Genomic DNA, 23802 nt, shown 5'->3' with positions numbered 1-23802 from the left:
TAATTAAATTTTCAATTTAATTTTAAATTCAAGGCCCCATTTCACCAACTCATCCTTCCACGTCTCCCACCCTTGATATAAGGAAGGATCCCCGTTGGATGGTTTCCACTTTTTTTCTCAATTTCTTTGCCCAGGTCCTTAGCTCTTGGTTTCTAGCCGAAGAAGCCATGACCCTACTGTAGTTTACTTGTTCCAAAGGTTAAGGCCCATGGGGCCCAACGACATTCGGATCTACTTCATTCCGAATTGTAAAAGCCGACTAACTGAGTAGAGTGATGTTGGCACAAGAAAAGACCTCTGATGGAAGTAAAAGACGTCCGTTCAATTTCTTGGAGCCTTCATCACAGGCATGGTGTCTGATCTAGGCTATGACATCTTCGGGATTCAAATCGAACGATGTAAGTGAAAAGGTAATTCTCACCGAAAATTTGTTGTGGCTTCATATACGTGATGTGTATACTCTCCTTTCAAATTACGCATTGCCGAAGCTAGTGATCTATCTCAAAAACCAGCAAATGGGTCGAGACGAAATCCACATATTGCGGGATACATTTATGGCCCTATGAAGCCACCTTCTCTACATAAATTGCTTGATTAGGACGCGCCAAGTATTATAAACACCCAATTTACGGAATAGGAAGAAGAAATGGAAATTGGGTGGGGTGATAACTACATATAAAACGCGCTAACCTAGTGCGATTACCCCAACTAATAAAAGCAGCCACGGTATACGAAGTACCGAGGCTGTAGTTCCGTCATCCAGTAAAAGCACACACAAAAGTAAAAAGGTAAAGTATGGCAGTTCGGGAGCCACTCGGGTGGCTTTAAATCTGACAGGGTCTTGAAACACGAGAAGCGAAGAGGGTCACTACAACCCTACAGTGTATACTCCGTACCCACGATCTACATCAAGTAATCCAAGGTTGGCGGCATTTTGCGAGCTAATCAAGGATAAACAACAAAGTACAAGAGAAGAAAAAAAAGTATAAATATAATCATCAACATCTACTCTTCAAATGCCCATACAACCTCCCCAAACCCATTCAATCTCATAGTCCCACGATCCCCCAAAACAAAACTCAACATGTCCTTCAAGCTCCTAGTCGCCACCCTCCCAGCCCTAGCAATTGCCTGCACCGGTCCCGCAATCAATGACAATGGTCTTAATCTAATCAAAAGCTTTGAGTCGTTCCAACCAAACGTCTACGATGACGGCTTTGGCAATCCCACCCTCGGCTACGGCCATCTCTGCGGCGACTCCACATGCTCGGAAGTGACATTCTCACAGCCATTGACCGAAGAGACAGCGAGTGAGTTGCTTGCCAATGACCTAGTGGTAAGTCACTACAAGCACCCTCCCTCCCCATACTTAGAAACATTAAATTCCACTATCCATGCGGGTGCTAGGTATGTAATGAATATACTATCTAACACGTAAAACAGACCTACCAAGACGGCGTGACAAATGCCCTTGCCACTGCAGTCACCCTGAACGACAACCAGTACGCGGCACTCGTATCATGGACTTTCAACGTCGGAAACGGGAACATGCAGTCGTCCAGCCTGGTCAGCCGTATGAATGCCGGTGAAGATGTGGGAACTGTAGCGTCTGAGGAGCTACCGAAGTGGAATAAGGCAAATGGGGCGGTTGTTGCTGGGCTGACGCGCCGGCGAGCCGAGGAGGTGGAGCTGTTTGGTGAGGCCTCTCAGACCGGAGCTTTACCTGTTGGATGTTAGGTCAGGAGTCAGGGACCCAAGTCAAGTCAGCCTCCGCAGAGCACCTTCTAGAGAATTTAGGTGGCAACTCGCAATTCATACATGGCCATTTAGGAGTACCTTATATTTGTTTCTTCATGCCTGATCCCCGTTAATCGCAATGGTAGAGATATAAATACAGGTTGAGCTAGGGCTGAGATATTAGGTGCGAGACACCACCACCGACGTGTGACTCCTGTGATGATTAATCTGATGCCTATTCTAGACTGGACAACATTCCTATCCGGAGACAAGAAGAAAGAGACCAAATAAGCTAGTCGATACGCCATAAAATGACGGGACTTCTTCGTGAGTCCGACAATGTCAGATTATTTACATAACCGCCACAACCTTGGAAGCTTCAAGGGTCCTTGTAACATTCAATAAACAGAAGGGTATTTCTCTCTTCGTTGGCATCAATCTTGTCAAGCAGACAAGTCCAACAGAAGCTCCTGTCCACTGGCAAGCCTGTCCACTGGCAAGCAGGTGCACCTGTGTTTTCTTGAGCGTGCAATGCCTACCGCGACTAGTCTCACCATCCACTACCAGTGCTGCCAGTGCCGAACGTAGCATGAGCAACCCACTCGGAGGATTTAAGATCTCCTCCCAACAGTGGATGGAAGTTGATTTCACCCCTGAAACTGCAAAACAGGGATTGTGCATGCACTTCCTGCCGGCCGTATCAGAAACACCCATTTCGAAGATGGCTGACCAACTCAACCAATGGCCGTACTCCTGAGGAGACTAAATCCTAGCGAGCATACACACGAGAAGGTGTGTGCGAAGGAAGGACTTCCCACTTGTCGCACTAGTCCAGATTTCGGTCGAGTCAATCCCTATATGAGATCCGAAAATCCCATCAGCAAGAACCCATATTCCGTGTCATCTCCTGGACAGTTTCACTGGAGCGGGTATATCTGCAAGAACATCATGGACCCTTTCAGCTGGTGGATAGCGTGTCCAACGCGTGGAATAATTGAACCGCGTCAACGCGCATCAAACAATTTCTGTTTTGAGATCTTCACACAGCCACCCAATATGGCTATTGAGTGGTTTTCTGTATGACGTGTCATTATTACCAGTTTATTGAAGCAAACACGTTATATTCCACAAGGAAAGGAGAAGCGACCTCGGGTCTGTTCTGGAATCTCGGACATATGTTACTCCATTCCCATAGCTACAGACAATGCAAATAATGCAAACGTAGCAAACAGCCAAATCACCACCAGATCATCGCAATGATCACACATCAGGCTCCCTACAGAATGTATGATATTCGATTAGTAGCTTCGTTTTTATTCTTGGTACATTCTAGCAACACACTTAGCATACTTGACTCTCTTTCTTCTCTCCGTTGCCATTTACCCCCATTAAGTTCGGAATTCTTTCTCGTGGTAACGCCTCGCTAACATGGGGCCAATATCATTCGAAATCCTCTCCGACCTATACCTCGAAACTCATTCCTCGTACAGAAGCTTCAAGTTCTCACAAACTGCATTACATCTTGCCCTCCTTGGAGACATCGGTCATGTGGCCAATGATGTACTCTTCTCATTTCTAGAAGTCCAGCTAGACCGCTACTCGGTGGTTTTTTTTTCCTCTTGGGAAACCATGATCCGTATCATCTTTCCTTCAAAGTCGCAAAGGCCAAAATGCGCAGTTTTGAGGCTTCTATGAATAAAAAGTCTCCTCCCAGCAAGAACTCGCTGTCGAGTATCGTATGGTGGATTTCAAAGATATCCTTCGGCGGACTGTGGATGACCACAATGCTGCACATACCTCAGATGTCGAGTGGCTCAATGCTCAAGTTTCCACGATTTCCAAAAGCGAGCCCCTGCGGCGGATTGCGATTTTTACACATCATAGCCCAAGCATTTATTCACGGTGTATGGACCCAAAGCATATTGGCAGTGATGTTTCTACGGGATTTGCCACAGACTTAAGCCACGAGGAATGCTGGACTAATCCTGCGGTCGTAGCATGGGGATTTGGCCACACGCATTTCAACTGTGCCTTCACAGATGCGGATGGGAAAGCTGTGATATCGAACCAAAAGGGCTATCGTTTGGTTCCTGTCAAGGATTTCAATCCAGAAAGGGCATTTAGTATTGGGGAACGTGGTGGGAAGGTTTGACTTTGGAATCAACTTTAGTAATACCCCGGATAAAGGACTATGTCTTCTGAAGGCATTATTTCCAGTCCAAGCAAGCTAGAGGCATTAATATAATAAATAATGTGTCTACTAGAAGTCGACGGTTCAACGTACGCCTTCAGAGGGTGGTATGGCCTGTCCACAGTACAACGTCGAGGAAAGCGACCTGGCCCTTGCTAAACATGTTGTTCGAGATTGCCATTGCATTGGAAAGCTGACAGACGTTATTGGGGACCCGGCATTCCCATGCACGACTCCAGGGCCTGACTCGCCCGTGCCCGTGGAATGACTTGTGGTCTTACTAGTAATGAACTATTATTTTGCTCCTCTGTTTATGAAGCATTAAAAAGACTAACTTTGCATCAAACAGTTTCCTGGTCTAGCGGTTATGATTTTCCGTTAACAATTGCTCTTCAGCAAGTGTTCCGGAAAGGTTCTGGGTTCGATTCCCAGGGAAACTATTTTTTTGTTTTTGTTTTCACTCTGTTACGTACCCTTTACTCTGTTTTGTGTGGTTTTTGTTGGTAGTTGCGGCAAAGTGGCCGAGAAATATATATTGTTCACGGGTGACATGGATATATCTTGGATGGTCGACATGTTATTCAACCAAGTCATGTCTCTTCCTGGTGTATATATATATATATATATTTCAGGTGTCTTCCCGGAGATATATTCAAGGTAACAAAAATTAAAAAAACCTTACAAGGTTCAGGTAGCAGTTAATACATGTAGACACACCCCCGTCAGCTCTATGACAAAAACAGAAGCTACCTCGAGTACGGGCTGGCCACTAATCAGATAGATAATGGTATGGATTGACATGGAGGCAAAAAGAGGCTTCTGGTTGCCTGGTTGTGCAGGAAAGACATGACTTCCTAGTCATCCCCAACATGGGTGGCCCTTCACGATACTGTATACTTATCTACTGTTAGGGTCTCACCAGCGAGAACCAACAATCTCCGAAGTGATCCATCCTCCACATCTTCCCCTCCCCCTCACCACCATCCCCACAACCATTCTCCCACGCGCTCCCAGAATGTGGGTAGATCTTCCTCTACCCTGACTACTTCATGCAGTGGAGACCGTACGCGTAGGAAAACGTATGGACGGCCGCGGCTGCGGCCGCGACGACAGCGAGGCTTTCCCGAGACACTGCCAAATTTGTGTTTGGCAATTTGGTGTTTGCACAGGGCGAGCTGTCCGTTCAACTCCCGTTGCATTTGCTGTAGGCCATGGTAGGTAACCAGCATCTTGCGGAGGTCATCGAGGGCTGGCTTGCGCTTCTTCCTCGCCTTGATGGGAAAGACATGTTAGTTTCTATATAGCATATAGACTGGTTTAAGGGAAGGGTAGGCCTCACCCGCAAGGATTCATGCTCGACTGAGCGCTTTCTCTTCCGCATGCTTGAAGGCTGTCCTAAGTCAGTTTGTGCACATATATTCGTTGAAACTAGGGCAGAGACTGACCAGTGAGGGTTGTTCATACTCACTTCCGCTGGCATCCATGTTGTTTTGTATGGGGAGGCGAAGAGATATGTGAATATAATAGAAAGTAAACTAGAGGTGATATGGCAATCTTGTGTGATTTTATGCAGTGATACCGCAGGCCCTACACTTGAATATTTGAATGGCCATTGTGCTTATTATATGGGTAAACAACTTGGGATGTCATTGAGTGAACAAGGACGCCATTCTGGTCAATGAGAATTCAAATGACAATAAGAGACTGTATAAGAAAAGCCATACCTCTTGAATAACGATTCTATTGAAAAGGGATATTGTTTGCCCGGTGTGAAAAATAACCCACCCAACTTGGATTAAACAAGATCAAGAGCCATATGATAGAAAAACGAAGAACAAGTGATAGGTAAGTGAGAGATTTACTAAACAAACAATGAATATAATCTCTAGGTAAGAATAGTATGGTCAAGGGTAGCTGATGAGGCCACGGCCGAAAGACCTTGATATCGGTTTAACCAGAACCTTTTCAGGATATTATTGCTAACTCGGGATTCCGCTCTGTATACCTGATACATGGAATGGCCATGGTACAATGTCTTTGTTAAAATAGGTTTGAACATGGGTGTCTATTAATCTATGCTCTATAATATCTTATCGACTTTCCAAGGTTGCTTAATTTTATCGTGCTGCCCGCACTTGGAAACGAGGCGAGAACTTGGGGTATTTGAACTATCAGAACAAAGCCCCTAAAGATATGAACGATTGTTGGTATCTTGTCTAAATAGATCCTGTAGGTTGTGTATTGCTGTTGATCATGTCAAAAAATAATATCGCTCAATGACGCCGCCTTCTAAGTGTATGAAATGCAAGTGTAAATCCCAAACGCTGAATGACGCTGATAACCCGAAATGTAGAGAGAGAACGACCGAGAAAAAAAAAAGGCTGAAACATGACACATGTGTAGCAGCAATATGTTCAAAAATGCAAATAAATGTCTAGAAGCTGAACAGACCAGTGCGCTTCTTGCCGTATGGGTAGACAACCAAAGCGGCGATAAACAATCCGACTGTGATACCGATCGCGACTTGGATCATGCCGAAACCAAGACTGGCGACTGAAGTTTCAGAAAGAGCGCCAGTACTTGTACTGGTCCCATTGTTTGAGAGATTCTGACGAACCTCGTCGGCGTATTTGATGCCAGCGATCAAGGACCCACTAGAGGCGAGACCAGAGGGGACCAGCACAAATATACCAGGAAGAATGGCGGTGGCGGCATGGCCATGCCAGACCCGACTGTACAGATTGCCCAGGACACCGATAGTGAATGCGCCGACGGTGTTGGCGACTTCTGATTGGGTTCCGAGCTTGGTGGTACTGAAATAGTTGGCGACGTACCCGGACAAGGCGATGAAGACCATAACGGGCATCTGCTTCAATTTTCCGTGGTTCACAATGGCCAGGAAAACAGCGTAGACAGCCACGAAGGGGAATGTGCGTGCATAAACCGACCCGTAGACATCTAGGCCTGAACACGTGGATGCAGATGTCGCATTGCCATCCATCAGCCCGTAGATCGTAGTCCCCACTGTGATACCATAGCCCAAGAAGAGGGAGTAGATGATGGCATACACCATACGGATCGAACCAGCGATGATTTGGTGAGATTGCAGTTCCAGACTGCTACAAAGAACCATGAATCCAGGGAGAATCAGAGCGATAGACGACTGCGCCATAGCGGAGAAGCAGAAAAGTGGTTCGGATACACCATTGCGGGTAACCATGATGCTGCCAAACGCGCGGGCGAGGAAGGAAGTCACGATAGCAGCAGTAACCTCGAAAACGTTGGAGTACAGGGTCGACCGTGGCGCGAGGACATGTTGCATTAGCCCAACAATGCAACCGAGACAGAAGATGATGGGCATATCGATCGGTCGCGCCGTGAAAGCGAACGGGCCGACAGTTGCACTAGCAAGACCGTACACCAAGACTAAGATCCATTTGTTGAATCGGGGCTTGCGCTGCATAATCTCGTCCAATTCCTGAGTTGCCTCTTCAACACCGATGAGATCGTGAACAACATTTTTGTAAACATTGTGTGTATCAGCGAGGCGACCAAGGTCGACTCCTTGCACCATTCGCACGAGCTTGACTTCAGCCGTGCGAGTGGTAGGATCGTCAAAGGACATAATCATGCAACCGGGTAGGTATAAGAATTGGCCCGAAACCTCCAGGACCCGAGCGGTCATTTGCATGTATTCCTCCAGACGATGGGTGGGCGCACCATATCGCATAAGCGCACGGCATAGTTGCATGATGTATCGCTGACGAGCGATGATCTCAGCGATATGGACGGTGACACGGATCTCATCCTCCAGACGGGTCTTGCGCTTGCTCTTCTTCCGTTTCTTCTGCACACCGGGAGCAGCCTCCACCGCAGCCGGCAGACTGGCTGTGCTGAGGTTCATGGAGGCATTGACTAGCGAGGAGGTGGACCGATGGGCGGATTTCTTGTACCATTTGAGTTTCTCCTTGCGCGGGGTAGCGGCGCCAGAGGTTGGCAGAGACGCAGGGATAGGGGGTGATAGGGAACCCTTCTTCGGCGTGGAGATACCGGAAGACACCTGAGTGTCACTGTCAGAGTCATCCGTGAGGACACTTTCCGCGCGAGAGTAACCACCCTGGGCGGCCTGGAGCTTCAGCAGCTGCGACAAAATGCCGCTGCCGCCGCTGACTCCACTGGACCGTCTGCGCTGCGTGAAGGCGCTGAACAAGCCCTCAGGAGTTGTTTGTCCCGACCGCTGGTATGCGCCCCGAGGTTTCCGCTTCCGTAGCTGATCCTGAACCACGGTCATGCTGCGGACTAAGCGATGAGCCTCGGCGCTCGGTGGCGGTTCGATGATATTCTCCCCACTCTCCAATGCATGCGCTCGGTCGGCGTCATGGCGCGCGCGGCGGGCCTGCAGCTCCTCGAGCGGGATGCCGCCGTCAAAATCATCTGGAATGTAAGATGCGTTGAGCGGCTCGCCCTCATCCGTGGGGCGACCGAGGCGTTCGGTGAAACGGTGAGTTTTCTGTCGCAAGGTGTGCCCGGTAGCTCTGAATCGATCGCGAGCCGAGGTGGTCCGGTCCATTTTACCGAAATCATGTTTCTCTGACTCCCCGAACTGGTCTGGGGTGCGGACGTTGGCGAGGCCGGAGCCATGGCGGGAATGTGTGGGGGCTGGCGGGGTGACGGTTCCAGATAGCGGGATTTCATTCAGGTCTGGGGGCGGCAGTAACGGTCGCGACGAGGGATGTATGGCATCCTCTTCATTTCGGCGCAGACTCATCGAGCGAAAACGAACCCTATGATGGGATCGGCTGCGAGGGCGCATGGGAGGCTCAAGCCCGACATCGTATTGGGTGGCATCGACGGTGGCCTCGCGTTCGAGGCTGTGGCGATCACCGGGATTGTCAATGATTGGAAGAGGATATTCTGCATATTCTTCATTTGGACTGGGATGTGGGTTGATGATGCCCGACATGAAGGGAATTTGAGTGAGCCCCAGTGGCTCTCGGTGGGAGATTAGCCGAGAACTGCAAGCCGTAACCCGTTTATGCAAGGCACAAGGCACGAACAATAGGAAGTTACAGTTAACAAAAAGAATAGAGAATAGAAAATAGATGGAACAAATTTGAAAGGATAACAGAGTAGACTCAAAAGAAAAGAGAAAAGTTCTTGGTAAAAAGGCGAGCACAGAATTCAATGGCAAAACCAAGGAAATGCAGAATTCACGGATTCAGTTAGGGTGATAGTTAAAATAGGTTAAAAAATAGATAAAATAGATAAAAAGGACTGGAAAGGACTGAAAAGGACTGAAAAGGACTAAAAAAGAGAGTCTAGATCTTCTAGGTCTTTTTCTTTTTAAAAAATGAAATCATCGAGGACTTGATATGCTTCTAGCTATTTTCTAAGGGTGTAGGTAGATACTTCACTTTATAGGCCCAACCCTAATTACCTATTAACTTCCGATGGAACAATCCATGGATTTACCTGCACACTGACATATCCCTTCTATCATTCGAATAGAATTAATTCTAGAGTTTCTAGAGTACGTACTACCTGCACATCAGTGGCATCAGTGAGGTGGTGTGGGTCATTATTGTGGCGATCTTGTTCTGTCCAGTGGTATTGGCACCGAGCCATCCGCTATAAAATAGGGTGGTTCGTGCTTTTGAAACTCCATTCTTATACCGACTAGATATAGTGCACATAGTTCATAAATGCCTTTTTTTTTGTTTTTGTTTTCATCTTATTTTCATCTCCCTTATCGTCTGGCACACAAAATAACCCCTTAGGCCGCGTTTGGTCTGCCCAAAACGTCGATCCTGACCCACGCCTTGGGCATTCGTGATTTCGCAGCCACCTCCTGAGATAGAGTGGAGTGACAAGAATAGTCCCCTTGCAAATGCAAATCTGATGCCATTATCCACTGTGATATCAAAGAAGAGAGTACTCCGTATGGAGTAAAGGGTTGGCGAACAGACAACAAACTTATAGATAGAAGCAGGGACCCACTAAAGGACCCTCGGGATTCACGCAGAACATTACGAATCGCCGAGAGCTCATGGCCCACGCCACCCGGTGGAGTCCCAACCTTGGAAAATGGCGTAAATCTGTGCAGTTGCACATGATTCCATTTAATTTAGGGGTCGAGACCCCCTCTATCCTCTTGATCCTCTCTATCACACATGCTATCTTGTACAACATACATATGCACTAGCTCTGTTTCCAACTCTTGTTTCCCTCTTATCGGATGACTGTCGAGGTCTGACCGCTGCGGATTGTGCAGATTGGAAACGGCCCATTCACAAACCTTGAAAACCCTTATGTTGAGGTATGCCGCGCATGGACGCCACGCAGCCTAAGGGACGAGGGACAAAGAATGTGGTCCGGGCTGCCCACGGGCTTCTGTTCACCAATTAACTAGGCCTGGTCTAAGTGAAAAAAAAAAAAAAAAAAAAAAAGCAAATCTAGAGGCAGTCAAAGCTTAACTGCATAGTGCAGAGTATTTGGTAGAGTGGACATCCCTGTCCGCGATAAAGATATGATTGCGAAGTAGTTGTCGTGGCAGGGTATCCCACCCACAATGAGAGTCTAGGCGCAAAGAGACGCCCTGGTGGGGAATATGGTGGTCAAACTGGCTATATGTTGTAGGTGTCTCAGCTCTGCTTTAAATCGTGTTCGTACTCGCAAGTCAACTATCAATCCACAGGGTTACCATTGGTCAGAGCCACAATGGATCCTGTGGTGATAGGGGTTGCCACTGCCAAAAGGAGGCAAAGATAGCTGAACGAGAGCGAAAGATTAGGGTATGATTAGGGTATGAGAATAATTGTATAGTAAAAAAGAACAGGAACTGAGAGTGATGATCTGAAGATGATCTCCAGCCCTACCGGTATATAAGTATATGTACAAAGGCATGTAAGTTGTAGGAGTTTCCAATTCGATGTCATGGGCGGTACTGCGGGGTGTTTTTTTGCCTGGCAGATGGCTAACCGCCCACATTTAAATTACCAAAATTACAGACCTTTTCCATTTACACATGTACCTTTTGTATGATATTCTTAGTAAAAGGTATTTCCTCATATATGATCACTCGTTTGCGTTTGTATAATCTTGGTAAAGAGGTCTAAGATTATCACCTTGAGGAAAATCCGCCACACGCTACGTGCACTCATAAGTATGAAGGTTTTCATAAGCCTCCAAGGCCAACATTTCCCGTTATTCAGAAAATCCTACGGTCTTGCATGAACGCAAATTCCGAGGTTATAATTTTGAAGACACTCGGACGTCTTCTGCACTAGGAATAGGATCTCAGCATCACGTATTACGATTCGGAAGCAGTTGATATCAATCTAATTAACCCGGCGGGGAGAGTGTTGAGAGTTAAATTCCCAAACTAATGTCGTAGCGATACCACTGCCAGCCATCCTCATCCTCATCGTCTGTGGGGAATCAATGTTCAACCCTCCACAAATCGAGTGGCAGTATGCTTCTTTTGGCGAGTATATTGGCTGAGCTGTCGCCATAACTATGACATTCAGCAAGGAATCAGTCAGTAGGCCAGATGAAAGGGTCTAGGCCAAATGCAATATTCTACCTGAGAATGTACTACCTTATTCCAGCAGTTTTGTCTGACACCCAAATTACAAGAGCTTCCAATTGCGAGAAAGTTGTTTGCAAACACTCGCCGTTGGCCAGTGAGGTCGGCTGGGAATCCTGGAAGGTAATTGTCGCCCTATCACCTCGGAAGATATCTTCTTCCTGTTCGAGTCTCGTGAAGAGGCCATGGTCGATAGCATAGACGAGAAGAAACCAGTAGGACGGGCGAGTGGTGGATAGCTGTTGTTTGATTGTTTGAGAATTGCCTGCAGCTCCTTGAGGGAGGGTGCAGTCAGGATAGCAGCGTTATGAGGATCAATTAACTCATTGGTAGATTGAGAGCAAAGATTCATAGAGCTCGAGGAGCTACCAGACAAACCACACGACCTCGGGAGTATTTTTCCTGGAGAAACCTCATCCGGAGAGTTTGGTTGCTGGGAACCGTGAAAGTGCAGTGCGGTGGATACGAAGAGTACAGGGATTCAAGCAATATATTGAGGGGGGTATAATGTATGCTGCATGGCTGTTGGTAAATATCCTGCCAAGGGAAGGTAATCTTCATTGTTGTACCAAGTAACGCCAACATTCGAGGGTTATTGATCGGTAACTAAGCCTAATTGGGGCAGTTAAGGTATTGGGTGTAGGCATCTTGGAACCTGGCTATACAAATCCTCATAGCCTACTTCGCCCAGGAAGTGCTTTATTGAATTGAGTATCACGTCATAATAGCCTAAAAAAACCATGTAGGTGGCCAATATTCTGCCGACAAGAAGCCAATAGGACCTGGATTGACACACACGTTTATCAACCTGAATATATCAATGGTGGATGTACATCCGCCATGGCTTTCGTCTGAGGGCTATGAATTGAAGTGAGTTCAACGCTGCATGGACTGCATGGACTACGTGGAGTGGAGTATGTCGACTCGGATCGACGTGTCTGTGCAACTGATAGCCTCGCCAAGTTTAGGCCGAAGTGGATCTGTCCCCTTGCGGCGAGTTTCAGGGTACCTGGTCGTTCGTGCATATCGATGAAATGAAGCCGAACGAGTTGAATCCGTTTTCCACCGTTGATTGATGTTCGCCACAAAGGAAAATATAAAATGTCACAGGCAGACATGACCCTCATCATGGCAAGTTGCAGTGATCCTTGATGACAAAGGAGACTTTTGCTCTGCTTAATCTATCTATCGCCACCCAAGAGAATGCCGCTAAGATTGTTGTGTCTCCATGGTTGGGGGACGAATGAGAAGGTAAGTCACATATGCACAAAATGTGCTGATAGGGGGGTGACAGTGTCCTAATTTCCCAATAGATTCTGCAGTCGCAACTGAGTATGCAATCTCCTGCTTAGGTGACGAAACACAAAACTCTAATAAAATAGGTGGGCTCATGCATGAGCTCCAACGCGACAACACCGCGATCTTCTCCTTTCTTGAAGGTGACGTCGATTCAGCCCCGGGGCCTGGAATCGCCGGTTACTATGATGGTCCGTACTACAGCTACTATCGTTTTCCACGCACCTTTTCCCACGAGGACAGCGATGAGTCCGATATCTTGGAGGCGTACGAGCAACTCAGTGAAACAGTTGCCTTGGAAGGTCCGTTCGATGGGATTCTAGGCTTCTCCCATGGCGGCACATTGGCTGCTGGATTCATGATCCACCATGCCAAGATGAATCCAAACGAGCCTGCGCTATTTCGATGCGCAATTTTCATCAATTCCCTCCCACCCTTCCGCATGGAACCTGGGAAGCGTCCTGTTGTAGACGAAGGATTAGAGGGGTTTATCTCCATCCCCTGTGTGCATATTGCTGGTGCCAAAGACCCGCTCTTTGAATACTCAATGACTCTGTATCGACTCTGTGCCGCGAGGTATTCAACATTTGCCGTGCATGGAAAGGGTCATGATGTCCCCAGTGATGGAAAGAATGTCGCCATAATTGCCAATGCAATTCGAAAGCTGGCCAGTCAAATCTTGTGAGACCAGATACCGAACTAAGGGTCTTCACTTCAGCTTCAGCTGTGCGACAGGAGGGGGGGATGCTGAGCGAGAAAAAGTCTGTTTGTAGAGGGGAGTGGTATGGTTGCGGTTGTGGAACATAACGTGTAAGATGTTGTAATGGTATATTGTAGATCCTTCGAAGGCAAAAAGTTTTTTTCAGATTGAGACATTCATGGGCTTTGAGTTTTGTTTCGCCGTTGAGGGTTGCACCCGGATACTTACCTCGTTGCGACTTGAGGTAAAACCCTCCCACATATCCCGAAGTAGACTGTTACCGAAAATGAATGGCACTAGAAAATCGAGTAGGCTTATCACTTTGATGCAGGAAAGCCCATTGCCCTGGTCTGAGAAAAGCCAGCCCCCTCGCTTTTCCCTGACATGAGATATATGGTTATTGCCCGACGTCTAGCAAACTGAAAGCAGAAATGTCGCCACAAATTAGCGTCAACCCCCTAAAAGCGACCCTTTCGGAAGATGAGCTAGCAAATATGGCTATAGATTCCTGTGCACCTATAGCAATTGTGGGAATCGGCTTTCGGGGACCAGGGGATGCCAAAAATGTCGAGAAGCTCTGGGAAATGATCCTCACAGGTAGAGAGGCATGGAGCCCAATTCCAGCTAAGAGATGGAATAATGCAGCATTCAATCATCCAGATCATGCTCGCCATGGGACGGTAAGTGATACGTGGAACGACTCGGAATTATCAATAATGTGGGAGTAGATCGATGTGGAAGGTGGCCACTTTTTGGAAGAAGATATATCTGTGTTCGACGCACCGTTTTTTAACATGACAAGCGACGAGGCAGCGGTGAGTACATACTAAAATGTTGTTGAATTTAATTAACTGTCATCACCAGGCTATGGACCCTCAACAAAGATTGCTCTTGGAGGTAGCATATGAAGGTCTTGAGAATGGTAGGTCATTCCTCCAAACGCCTTCAAGGCTAATGATAGATAGCTGGCATTCCTCTGGCCAAAATCACGGGCACAAAGACATCCTGTTTCGTAGGGTCCTTCTCAGCAGATTATACAGATCTCCTACTTCGGGATCCCGAATGTGTACCCATGTACCAGTGCACAAACGCCGGACAATCACGTGCAATGACAGCAAACAGGCTGTCTTATTTTTTCGATTTGAAAGGGCCTAGTGTCACAGTAGATACAGCTTGTTCAGGAAGCCTTGTTGCACTTCATTTGGCATGCCAAAGTCTCCAGACAGGGGAATCGTCGACAGCGATTGCAGCGGGAGTCAATTTGATCTTGAGTCATGAGTTTATGTCAACCATGAGCATGATGAAGTATGTCAGGCATTGCCCATAACTAGAAATATTGGACTGATTTGGTCTTAGGTTTCTCTCCTCAGATGGAAGATGTCATACTTTTGATGAAAAGGCTAATGGGTACGCGCGAGGCGAGGCAGCTGGCTGTCTTATCCTTAAACCCCTAGCCAAGGCGTTACACGACCAGGACAAGATCAGGGCCGTAATACGAGGTACCGGTTCCAATCAAGACGGGCGCACTGCAGGGATAACACTGCCAAATGGGGCAGCCCAAGAAAGCTTGATTCGGAGCGTCTATACACGGGCTGGTCTAGATCCCTCGGAAACAGATTTTGTGGAGGCTCATGGGACAGGCACCCTAGCGGGGGACCCAGTTGAGGCAGGCGCAATCTCCCGTGTCTTTGGATCTGATCGTCCGTCTGACAATCCTGTGCGGATTGGTTCCGTCAAAACCAACGTCGGCCACTTGGAAGGGGCAAGCGGAGTAGCAGGTGTGGTCAAGGCAGTGCTGATGTTGGAAAATCGCATGTTCTTGCCAAACAGGAATTTTGAAAAGATTAACTCGCGCATCCCACTTGATGATTGGAAACTCAAGGTTTGGATACTCAGACAAGTAGAGAATTGGCGGCTAACGTTAGTAGGTTCAATTGTGCCCTGAGACTTGGCATACTACAGGACCTCGTCGTGTTTCTGTAAATAGCTTCGGATACGGTGGAAGCAATGCCCATGTAATTGTCGAAGATGCCCAGGGCTATCTCTCTAGCTGGAGACTTGAGAGAGATGGCAGAGCTCCGTCGACCACAGGCAAATGCCATGATGAGCTAGCCACTAGTCCACCGCTTGGTTTGCCCCGCCTATTGATGCTCTCTGGTTACGATGAAAGAACCTGTATACAGCAAATAAAGACTCTAAGCAATCACATTGTCGATAGGGCGGATACAGTTGACCATGAGAAATTCCTGGATGATCTTGCATACACAGTCAACGAGCGGCGCTCTGTCTTTCCATGGAAGGCAGCCGTTGTCGGAAATACGATGGCGGGGCTGGCGGCCTCACTCACTCAGAATCTCAAAGCTAGGAGCGCTATTCGTACACCAACCCTTGGGTTTGTCTTTACTGGGCAAGGCGCACAGTGGGCCGGGATGGGAAAGGAGCTACTTCAGTCCTATCCTGTCTTCAAAACAACAATTTTAGACATCGACAGATTTCTGAATGATATTGGAGCTTCTTTTACAGTGGAAGGTACATAGACAAAAAACTTTCAAAAGTTCCGTGTACTGACATGGTTAAAATAGAGGAGATCACAAAGTGTCCCAAGCAATCCGATTTGAACCACCCAAGTCTCAGCCAGACAGTGTGCACAGCGTTACAGATTGCGGTCGTCGACTTGCTAAAATCGTGGGGTATACATCCAGACTCAGTAACGGGCCATTCTAGTGGGGAAATTGCCGCTGCATATGCTACTGGTGCACTCAGCATGAATGATGCAGTGTCAGTGGCATACTACCGAGGTGCTGTAGCAAGTCAGCTTCTGCATGAGCAATCAAACAGAGGTGCCATGATGGCAGTTGGAATGTCTACCGAAGAGGTCCAGCCCTACCTGGATGAATTCCAGTCTAGACAGCTGGTGGTAGCGTGTGTCAACAGTCCATCGAGTGTGACATTATCAGGTGATATACTTGCGATTGATGCACTCGCCCAAATATTGAGAGAAAAACAGGTCTTCAGTCGACGCCTTGAAGTGGGCGTCGCTTACCACTCTCCTCATATAGAACAGGTTGCCGAGAAGTATCACAGCTTTATAGAACATATCCAGCCCCGAGGACCGGATCAGATAGCGGACGACAACAACAAAAGGTCGGGATCATTCTTTTCCTCGGTCACTGGAGCAAAGGTTCCTTCAGAAGAATTGAATGCTCAGTACTGGGTGTCAAATTTGGTCGGGCAAGTGAAATTTGCCCAGTCCCTGAGGACTTTGTGTTTTGAGACAAATGCCCAACGTGCTGGGAATACGGGGGTTCCTAGAATAAGAAGGGCCGGAGCAGCCCAAAAGCCTTCGGTGGATTGTCTCGTCGAGATTGGTCCCCATGCGGCACTCTCTGGGCCGATCAAGCAAGTTCTACAGGCCGATGCAAAACTCAATGCTGCCGATATAACCTATATTAGCATTCTGATGCGTAAGGCCAACGCAGTCACCACAGCCCTTGGTGCAGTTGCCACACTAGCATCACTCAACTGCCCCATTGTCTTTAGTGCAATCAACCGCCCTACGGAGGCCAAAGAAGGTAGCAAGCCGCAGCTACTGGTTAATCTTCCCACGTATGCCTGGAATCACACTAAGTCATACTGGGCAGAGCCACGACTGAGCAAGATGTATCGGAACCGAAGGATGCCGCGGATGGACTTACTTGGTGCACCAGACAACATGGCATGTCCATTTGAGCCTCGCTGGAGAAATTATCTTCGAACATCAGAGCTCCCTTGGCTTCTTGATCACAAGATCCAAGGGAATATTGTTTTCCCTGCCGCAGGGTATCTGGCCATGGTTATCGAAGCATCAATACAATTGAGCAAAGGTGAAGAAAGGATTGCTAGATACATACTTCGAGATGTGGCAATACAATCAGCCCTGGTACTCAATGAAACTTCTGTCGTTGAGGTCATGGTATCCCTTCAGAAGTCGACACAAGAACAAGAACATTTGTACAATTTCCATATATATTCCATCTCAGAGGAGAATAAGTGGATTGAACATTGCACTGGCTTTGTCGGGACACAGAAAAGTGTTGGTGTTTCAGGCGAGGGAGCCGAGGAAACTGATGGTTATGCCACAGTTCCATTGGGGACTGAAGTTCATGGAATATCGGTGATTGACATTCGTGACTTTTATGCGAAGCTTCAAAATTCCGGCCTGGAATACGGGCCATCATTTACAAATATGACAAAAGCGGGTGTTACCCAAGACGGGGCGTGCTTTGCAGAAATCACTGTGCCAGATACTGTGCCCGTGATGCCTGCGTCATTCCAGCATGAGCTTTTAGTTCATCCATGCACCCTTGATAGTATGTTTCATACAATTTTTGCGGCCTTACCACCAGGTATGGGAATTGAGGAAGGACCTGCAGTCCCTGTCTCCATCGAAGAGATGATTGTATCGTCCAGTCTCATTTGTTCGGCAGGAGAGCTCATGAGCATCTGTACTCATGTGCGCCCGATGCCAAACAAGGACATAACGGCATGCATAGTTGCGGTGAGTTGTAACGAGAAACAATTCGACACCGAGCCAACTATCTCGCTTCGTGGCCTACGGTTTGCGCGGTTGGAGCGCAATGAACCGGCATCGCAGAAAAATGACAGCTGCTTGATTTATCAGATTGACTGGAAACCCGATCCATCCTTTCTTTCTAGCAGTAATGTGTCATTTTTATTTGCCAAAGAGTGTGCTACTCGAGAGCCCGCATCTCAAACAGAATACGAAGAGAATGCAGCCGGCTTCATCAGAGCTGCACTGGAGGAAATCAACACAACAGAGGCAATGGGACTCGACCCTTCTCACCGCAGATTCCGGTGTTATCTTCAAGATGTGCTAGAAAAATATGATGACAAACCCTCAATATCACCAACCCACCTAGAAAATGTGCATTCCACTTCGATGGGAAGGCTCCTACCGGTTATTGGGAAGAACCTTGTGGCTATTATTCGAAACCAAGTTGACTTTTCCACTACCATTGAAGATGATCGTCTTATGGATGAGTTCTGGGATATATTCTCAGCGGAGGACTCATACCAATCAGCTGCAAAATATGTCAATTCGATTGGCCATGTAAAACCAGATATCTCCATCCTTGAGTTTGGTGTCGGCACAGGCCAGATAGCGGAGATATTTCTGAACCATCTTGTGACCCTCAACGAGAAACCTCATTGCAGAAAATACACGTTCGCCCACGAAAGCACCTCCGTGCTTTTGCATACCTCGAAGCGGCTGGAGGCGTGGTCAGAATGGGTTGAATGCAAGCCCCTGGATCTTGGCAAGGATTTTCCCAAACAAGGGTTTGAAAAGAATTCCTTTGACATCATAATTCTGCCTCATGGGTTGTGTACGGCAAGCTGTGAACAAAGTGCACTTAGCAAAATTCATGATCTTTTGAGGCCATCAGGCTATTTGATTGCAGTCAATCCCTTTGATCCTAAGAAGAATGTGCTGAAAAATCTTTTGTTCAGTACATTGCACTGCTTGTCCGCAGACAAATTCTGTTTGGGCCAGGGTGCTTGGACGGAGAGCCAATGGGACGAGATCCTGCAAGATGCTCATTTCGCTGAGGTTGATGCATTTGCAGAGGAAAACTCTGAGAGGAGCCATCATTTCATCGTGGCCAAAAAGCGAAAAGGTCCCATGTCCACTAAAAAGGTTTCCATCATTTGTGAGGAGAAAATTGAGACTGTCATACAACTAGTCACTACGCTCGAGAAAGCCTCATGCGAGGTGAATGTCACACACGTCGATGATGTGAATTACAAGGATCATATTTGCTTAGTCCTTGACACCTCAAACTCCTCCCTGCTAGCCACTCCCAATGAAATTACATTCAGCAAGATAAAAGCGATGTTTTTGCAGAGTGAAGGAGTTCTCTGGATCACAAAAGGAGGGACAATTGAGTCTGTCAACCCAAACGCGGCCTTGGCTGTTGGATTTGCAAGAACAGCACGTGCCGAATCGGGTGTTAACCCGATCATCACCCTTGATTTGGATGCTCAAAATTCTCTCTTGGAATTACAAGTCGCCCAGATGATTACCAAAGTTCTGGTGTCCCGATTTCTCCATGAGAATCCAGACAAAGACATGGAATATGCGGAGAGAAATGGACAGATCCTGGTTCCACGAGTGCTAGAGAATTTGAAGGCGAACAACACCATGAACAGCATTAATGATATTCAGGCTATATCCGAGCAGCCTTTTCATCAACGTCACCAGCCTCTCCGTCTTGCCAGGAAGTTTAACAATCCCGGCTTTGCCGGTGATTCGCAAATGGCAAAACTCCCTGTTGGCTACGTCGAAATTCAAGTACACTCGTTTGGCTTGAATAAATGGGAGATTGAGCCAGATCATCTTGATTGGGAAACAGATGACACTCTCGGGTTGGAATGTAGTGGCATTGTATCCAAGGTCGGTGCTGGGGTCCGCGATATCACTGTGGGTGACCGGGTTGCGTGTCTCGGGGCTGGCACCGCGAGAAGCTTTTATCGCGATCTGGCATCAGCTTTCCAGAGGATCGATGACGAAATGTCATTCCAGGTAGCTTCGGCTTTGCCTCTGACATATACTATTGCCTATTATGTTGCGAACTGTCTGTCACTGGTTGAGCCGAATGATGTCGTTCTCATCCATGACGCCGGAAATCATTTCGGCCAAGCACTTTTGGAAGTGTACTTGCTGAGACATGCTAGAATATTTGCGACAGTGCAGAGTCCCGACGAAAGGGAGTTGCTGGGCTCGAGGTTCGGGATACCCGAGGAACATGTCTTCATAAGCGGGAAGAATGATCTAGTCAAGGGCGTGTTACGGTTGACCGATGGCAAGAAAGCAAACATAGTACTCACATTCGAGACCCCAGAGGACAAAATCCTACAGAACCTCACTGCGCCATTTGGTCGATTTATTCAACTTCGAACAAACAAGATGAAGACTCGACAGTTATTATGTCCGCAAAACATGTCCCTGTCTACTGTCAACATATTTGAGCTGCAAAAAGAGAGAAAAGACCTTGCCAATCAGATATGGCCGAAGGTCTTTCGTTTGTTCCGCGACGGACGACTCAAAGGTCCTGAATTTACCGATTCATATCATGTTTCACATATTCAGGAGGCAATAACAGCGACTCAAAGCCGACAGCATGTTGTGGTTCACGTAGAGGAGAATGATTCTGTGAGGGTACAGCTTATCCATCCCCCGGAGGACATCCACTTGCATTTAACTAATGATATCTAGGCCACTCTCCCTAAGTCCACCCCGCCATTGTTCCGCGCAAATGCGTCATACATGCTAGTTGGTGGGCTTGGTGGAATTGGGAGGGAGGTTGCTTTGTGGATGGCGCAAAACGGAGCCAAGAGCCTTATTTTTGTCAATCGAAGTGGCCTTTCAAAGCATCAGTCTCAGGTGACAGTGAAGAATCTGGTGGAAAAAGGTATCCAAGTGACTACCCGAGCTTGTGACATCTCCGACGAGACCGAAGTCCAACAAATGCTTCATGATCTCTCTTATTGCGCGCTTCCAATACGGGGGTTGATCCAGGCGGCCATGGTCCTTAAGGACGTTCATATTGAAAACATGAGGTTGGAAGAATATCGGGATGTTATGGGACCGAAGTACTATGGCACCTGGAATTTGCACCGACATCTCCCCACGAATCTCGACTTCTTCCTGATGTTATCATCTATCAGCGGTGTTATTGGGAATGCTACACAGGCCGCTTATGCTGCTGGCAGCACTTTCATGGACGCGTTCGCCGCTTATCGAAGAAGCTTGGGTCTTCCAGCAGTATCTTTGGATCTCGGGACGATTACAGATGTTGGTTATTTAGCCGAAAACAGTGATCTGGCGGCTAAAATGGAACGGCAGGGATTCCAGGGCACTGACACACCAACTCTTTTATCCCTTATACAAGTTGCAATTTCTCAGTCAACGAGCGGTGAAGCACAGCTTATAACTGGTCTCGGCCAATGGAAAGAAATGGAATCACTTGGGAACTTTGAAGCGCCCTTGTTTGCCCATTTCAGGTACAAGTTCCAGGTTCATGGCAAATCTGCTGCGCACGGTGACTCGATGGAAGGGTTGAAGGCTGAACTCAGTGCTGCAAAAACGGTGGATCAAGCTACCATTGTAATCTGCGACGCTATCAGCAGAAAGATTGCCTCACACCTCTCTATCCCCGTGGAAAATATCAATCCTTCTAATCCGGTCTCCGAGTATGGAGTCGACTCCCATGTGGCCGTGGAGCTGCGCAACTGGATATCAAGATCCATGGATTGCACCATCCCCATTTTGGAAATTCTAGCAAAGTCTATGTTGGAGTTGTCTCATAAAATTGCCAATCAAAGACTGCAGAGCAAGTCTGCGGGAGTTACTAATCTAATTTAGCTATGGAAAAATACAGAATATACTGGAAAGAAGGCTAGCACTATGTGAATATATCAACCACATATATGACTATATAGTTGAGTGCCTGGTCATTTAAAGTTAGACAGGGATGATACTCTCTCTGCAATCATGACCCCAAGTTGGAATCTGAGAATGGGGAGTACATACCTACACGTAACTAGGTACATATGTATGTAGAAAGGGCTGGGGAGTCAATAACCTTCCCACCTGGGCAGCATACAATCCCCACGCTAAACTACATGTGGGTTAGCCTGATCTCGAAGTCTCCGGGGCATCAATAAGTCTCCGACACCTTCAGCGCTGGGACGCTTTCTTAGTTCTCTTTTTCTAAAATGATCGTCGTGCTATCTGACAAAAACTACTAGGTTGCATGAGATAACGGTTGACCATTGACATATGTCCCTTGGAATGCTCTCGCCCCCGTTATATTATAGCTAATGTGATTACTATGTTGGGTACTCGACAACCTTTGCGCCTACGATCTGCCTGTACGGAGTGTTACACAGCTAAGGTAGGTCTATTTTCAATGAGAGGGATGGATCTCCATGCGCAAACACCCTGACCGTGATGAACATCTTTAGGTTCGCTGTAGCGGCGAGAAGTATGGCTGTGACCGCTGTCGCCAGAACGGCCTCTCCTGCGAGTACCAAATTTCAATGGTAGGTCGTGCGCCAAAGAAAAAACGGATGAAAGCGAACGACCGGACTCTCCGACTGCGAGAATCGCGAGTTCTGCCCAGCGCGACTTTACCCCAATCAGTCCCACAAAGCGGGTCTTCTCAACAACCGCTAGTCAGCGCATCCAGGACAGGGCATCAGCCTACCTCAGTGAATACCACAATGGGAGGTGATTCCATTCTCACGATGGGGGAGTTTACCGCCGGCTCGGCCGACACGGAGATCAACAGTTATCTGCTGAACCTGTTAAGTGACTTCCCAGATCTGCCGCTGGTTTCACCCGGCGCGACCGATCCTTCCTGGCTAGGAACGGAAAACTTATTCCCTGATCTGTGTACAGAACTCTCTGGAATTTCCACTTCCGAGGGCATGTCCGATAAGCACACTCTGGGGTTCCCCATCCAGGAGCGGACGGCGGATCCGGTACGGTCCCGATTGGCGGAACAAAACGAGGCGAGAGCTCCAGTCTCCCCTAGCTATCGCGATAATTCGGTCATTTCGGCTTACCCGCATGCTGCTGCCCTATTGAAGACCATTGAGTGCTTGGAAGAGCAGCTCCAGACCTCCCAGGTCCCGATCGATCAAGCGATGCGGTTGAACCGGCAAGCCATGGCCAAGGTACGGGAGGTGAGCAAGACCGACGAATTTCGACGGTGCCATAGTTGTCCGCTCTTGGTGGCGACCATCATGGATCTGGTGGTAGGGTTGTATGAGGTCGTGATCCTCTCCACCCAGCGCCATGCGGGCAACGAAGACGCTGTGCCCTTGGAAGATGGGAATAACATGCCTTGGCATAACTCTCTGTTTCAGCAGCCAGTTGAGACGAGCGAGATGCCGAGTAGTGGATCGAGTCCCAGATCGGCCATCGGCGGCAGCTCGGAACCACCACTTTTCCAGTTTGGATGTCTTGAGTTTGATCCGGAGGAGCAAGAGATCTTCCGAGCTGCAATGATGCGGCGTGATTTGCGACGGTGCGTTGAAACTATTCAGTACTGTAGTCAAGAGATTCTACAACAACAGAAAAAAGCTTCAGATCTATGCAGTGGACCTCGCAACAGGGGTTTTCAATCGAGAAGGCCATCAAATAAGATACACACTCAGTGGTACCAGGAGATGGGATACCGGACTAAGGAGCTTCTCATCGCTCTTCCCGCCCAGTGCAGCAGACACTGA

General features: G+C 47.7%; 7 protein-coding genes across 7 annotated transcripts; 5 read left to right on the top strand and 2 right to left on the bottom strand.

The window, feature by feature from the left end:
* Positions 1-1084: 1084 nt before the first annotated feature.
* N7487_007024 (lysozyme) lies at positions 1085-1737 on the top strand (the record flags this gene model as incomplete). The annotated part of the gene is made up of 2 exons (XM_056874771.1): positions 1085-1336; positions 1444-1737. The coding sequence occupies 2 exons, from the start codon at positions 1085-1087 to the stop codon at positions 1735-1737; spliced, it is 546 nt and encodes a 181-aa protein (XP_056732491.1).
* Positions 1738-3165: 1428 nt separating this feature from the next.
* On the top strand, positions 3166-4196 carry N7487_007023 (uncharacterized protein; the record flags this gene model as incomplete). The annotated part of the gene is made up of 3 exons (XM_056874770.1): positions 3166-3342; positions 3452-3883; positions 4002-4196. 3 exons carry the CDS (start codon positions 3166-3168, stop codon positions 4194-4196), a joined length of 804 nt encoding a protein of 267 aa, XP_056732490.1.
* A 706-nt stretch (positions 4197-4902) lies between these two features.
* On the bottom strand, positions 4903-5412 carry N7487_007022 (uncharacterized protein; the record flags this gene model as incomplete). The annotated part of the gene is made up of 3 exons (XM_056874769.1): positions 4903-5199; positions 5268-5318; positions 5374-5412. The coding sequence occupies 3 exons, from the start codon at positions 5410-5412 to the stop codon at positions 4903-4905; spliced, it is 387 nt and encodes a 128-aa protein (XP_056732489.1).
* Positions 5413-6362: 950 nt separating this feature from the next.
* Positions 6363-8891, bottom strand: N7487_007021 (threonine/serine exporter family protein; the record flags this gene model as incomplete). Its single annotated transcript, XM_056874768.1, has 1 exon — positions 6363-8891. The coding sequence occupies one exon, from the start codon at positions 8889-8891 to the stop codon at positions 6363-6365; it is 2529 nt and encodes an 842-aa protein (XP_056732488.1).
* A 3825-nt stretch (positions 8892-12716) lies between these two features.
* Positions 12717-13494, top strand: N7487_007020 (uncharacterized protein; the record flags this gene model as incomplete). The annotated part of the gene is made up of 3 exons (XM_056874767.1): positions 12717-12764; positions 12827-12845; positions 12896-13494. 3 exons carry the CDS (start codon positions 12717-12719, stop codon positions 13492-13494), a joined length of 666 nt encoding a protein of 221 aa, XP_056732487.1.
* Positions 13495-14800: 1306 nt separating this feature from the next.
* On the top strand, positions 14801-21931 carry N7487_007019 (type I polyketide synthase; the record flags this gene model as incomplete). The annotated part of the gene is made up of 5 exons (XM_056874766.1): positions 14801-14814; positions 14866-15429; positions 15497-16038; positions 16092-20719; positions 20783-21931. The coding sequence occupies 5 exons, from the start codon at positions 14801-14803 to the stop codon at positions 21929-21931; spliced, it is 6897 nt and encodes a 2298-aa protein (XP_056732486.1).
* A 469-nt stretch (positions 21932-22400) lies between these two features.
* N7487_007018 (Zn(II)2Cys6 transcription factor domain-containing protein) lies at positions 22401-23802 on the top strand (the record flags this gene model as incomplete). The annotated part of the gene is made up of 2 exons (XM_056874765.1): positions 22401-22463; positions 22534-23802. 2 exons carry the CDS (start codon positions 22401-22403, stop codon positions 23800-23802), a joined length of 1332 nt encoding a protein of 443 aa, XP_056732485.1.

The sequence above is a fragment of the Penicillium crustosum genome, assembly GCF_028827405.1.
Source record: "Penicillium crustosum strain IBT 35664 chromosome Unknown utg000002l_segment0_segment0, whole genome shotgun sequence".
NCBI lineage: Eukaryota > Fungi > Ascomycota > Eurotiomycetes > Eurotiales > Aspergillaceae > Penicillium > Penicillium crustosum.
Note: the sequence above shows the minus strand (reverse complement) of the source record. Positions and strands in the feature narration are given on the sequence as shown.